At 48.7% G+C, this 1,679-nt stretch overlaps 1 protein-coding gene across 1 annotated transcript in view; it reads right to left on the reverse strand.

Moving 5' to 3' along the window:
* LOC111649607 (enoyl-CoA delta isomerase 2-like) overlaps positions 1-427 on the reverse strand; it is a gene marked incomplete at its 3' end in the record, with an annotated part of 6,100 nt that extends 5,673 nt beyond the window's left edge. The window contains exon 1 of the mRNA XM_023399351.2: positions 273-427. Within this exon, the coding sequence (XP_023255119.2) occupies positions 273-328 (56 nt within the window). The remainder of the gene's footprint in view (positions 1-272) is intronic.
* Between the last annotated feature and the right edge of the window lie 1,252 nt (positions 428-1,679).

Raw genomic sequence — 1,679 nt, forward strand, 5'->3', positions numbered from 1 at the left:
CGATAATAAACCAGCGGAGCAGGTTTTTATTTGCTAATCTAAGAGAGGCTTCTCCTCTGCAGTGACCTCTGATACCCGGATCCTCCCATCATTCATTCAGCTGCAGGACAGAGAGACCTCCTGACAGCACAGACTGTCTGAGGCTGCTAACCGGGCTAAGCTAACCAGCAGCTGACCCGTGCATAAGTTTTTAACCGTTAAAAAATCACAGTTAACGCCACCAACAACCAAACACCGCGATAGCTGCGTTGAACGTTAACGGACAGTCTCACCTTCTTAGCTTGACCAAACGCCAGGGAGCGGAACACTGCAGGGCGACGCCGGCCATTTAAACCCGGAGCTGGGGGTCCAAAGAGCAGGAGGTGCAGAGGAGGTCCAGGCAGGGAAGGGTTAACTAGCTTAACCTCAGCGGAGCTAACCAGCGGAGAACTGCTGCTCCCGCCCACTCTGTCGTCTTCTGCTCTCCCATTGGCTGAAAGTGAAGCGTCTGAATCGGATTCATCCAATGGGCGAAGGCTTTGAGAACCGGGTGTCAGCTTGTGCGTCCTATCCGAACCAATCGGAACGGACTCTGACGACGAAGGCCCGCCTCTGTGCGAGCGCGCGGCCAATGGGCGGGAAGCGCTCCTTCACGATGCGGCGAGTCCGTGCTGCTCCGGGAAGCGATGATGCAGGAGCTGTGCTGCTCTGTCCGCCCGTCTGGATGCTCCAATTAAAACCATGCCGCAGCCAAAATCCCGGAAAATCGCCGTGTTGGGTTACAGGTCGGTGGGTAAGTCCTCGTCATGTCACCTCCATGTTATTAGTTTTGCCGCGCTGCGTGTCAGCCTGGAGCCACGCCACTACTGTTGGTTCATTTAAAGCTTTGTCCTTCAGCAACGTGCAGACTGTCCGTCCTGATGTTAGTCCACATGAGACACGAAGACAACATGAATCTGTACAATCATTTAACAGACTTGAAGCAGTAATTGGGAACAAGCCGGGATTGGTTACCCGACAGCCAATCAGATTGTGCGGCAGGTGTGGTCCTGATGCTGCGGCCCTCACACCGTCACCTGATACTGAGTCAGTGTCAGCTATAAAACTGTTTGTACCACACACGCATCAGTGCAGCGTGACATGAGGAGTCATGTGACCAAACAGCAGCATTTCCAAAGGCTTTATAAGCTTTACTTAATGGATTATTAATGCCTGATAAATACTGATTTAAACATCAGTTATAAGCCATTAATAAGAATAACTTCTGGGTTGCCAGGTTGTGGAAAATCCTCCTCCAGCAGACACTTTGTCCTTATGGAAAAGGGCTGCAGGACATCTGGAACAAACTCCATCTAGAAACTGATCAACAACATTTACAACCACAGATTTATCCTGTTGTAACTTATAGTCTGACTGTGAAAGTGAAACTAGTCTGAACGCAGAGAGCAACACTAATGTGACACGGGGACGTAAGAAGTTCCAGTTTGGGTCTGAGCGATTAATCAAATTTTCTTTTTCGATTACGATTTAGTCTTCCAGCGATTATGAAAACAAGACAATCCAGATAAACTATATTTAATAAACAACTTTCTGTTTCACAACAAATTGCTTTCCCCTACAAAAACCATCCCCCGTCCACTTCCTGGTTACGTTGCGTACGTTAGCAACATATGCGACGTAGATGAATTGATTTCATTGAT

Source organism: Seriola lalandi, unplaced genomic scaffold (assembly GCF_002814215.2).
Source record: "Seriola lalandi dorsalis isolate HSWRI2012SDOR001 ecotype SW California unplaced genomic scaffold, Sedor1 jcf7180002051337, whole genome shotgun sequence".
In the NCBI taxonomy this organism is placed as follows: domain Eukaryota; kingdom Metazoa; phylum Chordata; class Actinopteri; order Carangiformes; family Carangidae; genus Seriola; species Seriola lalandi.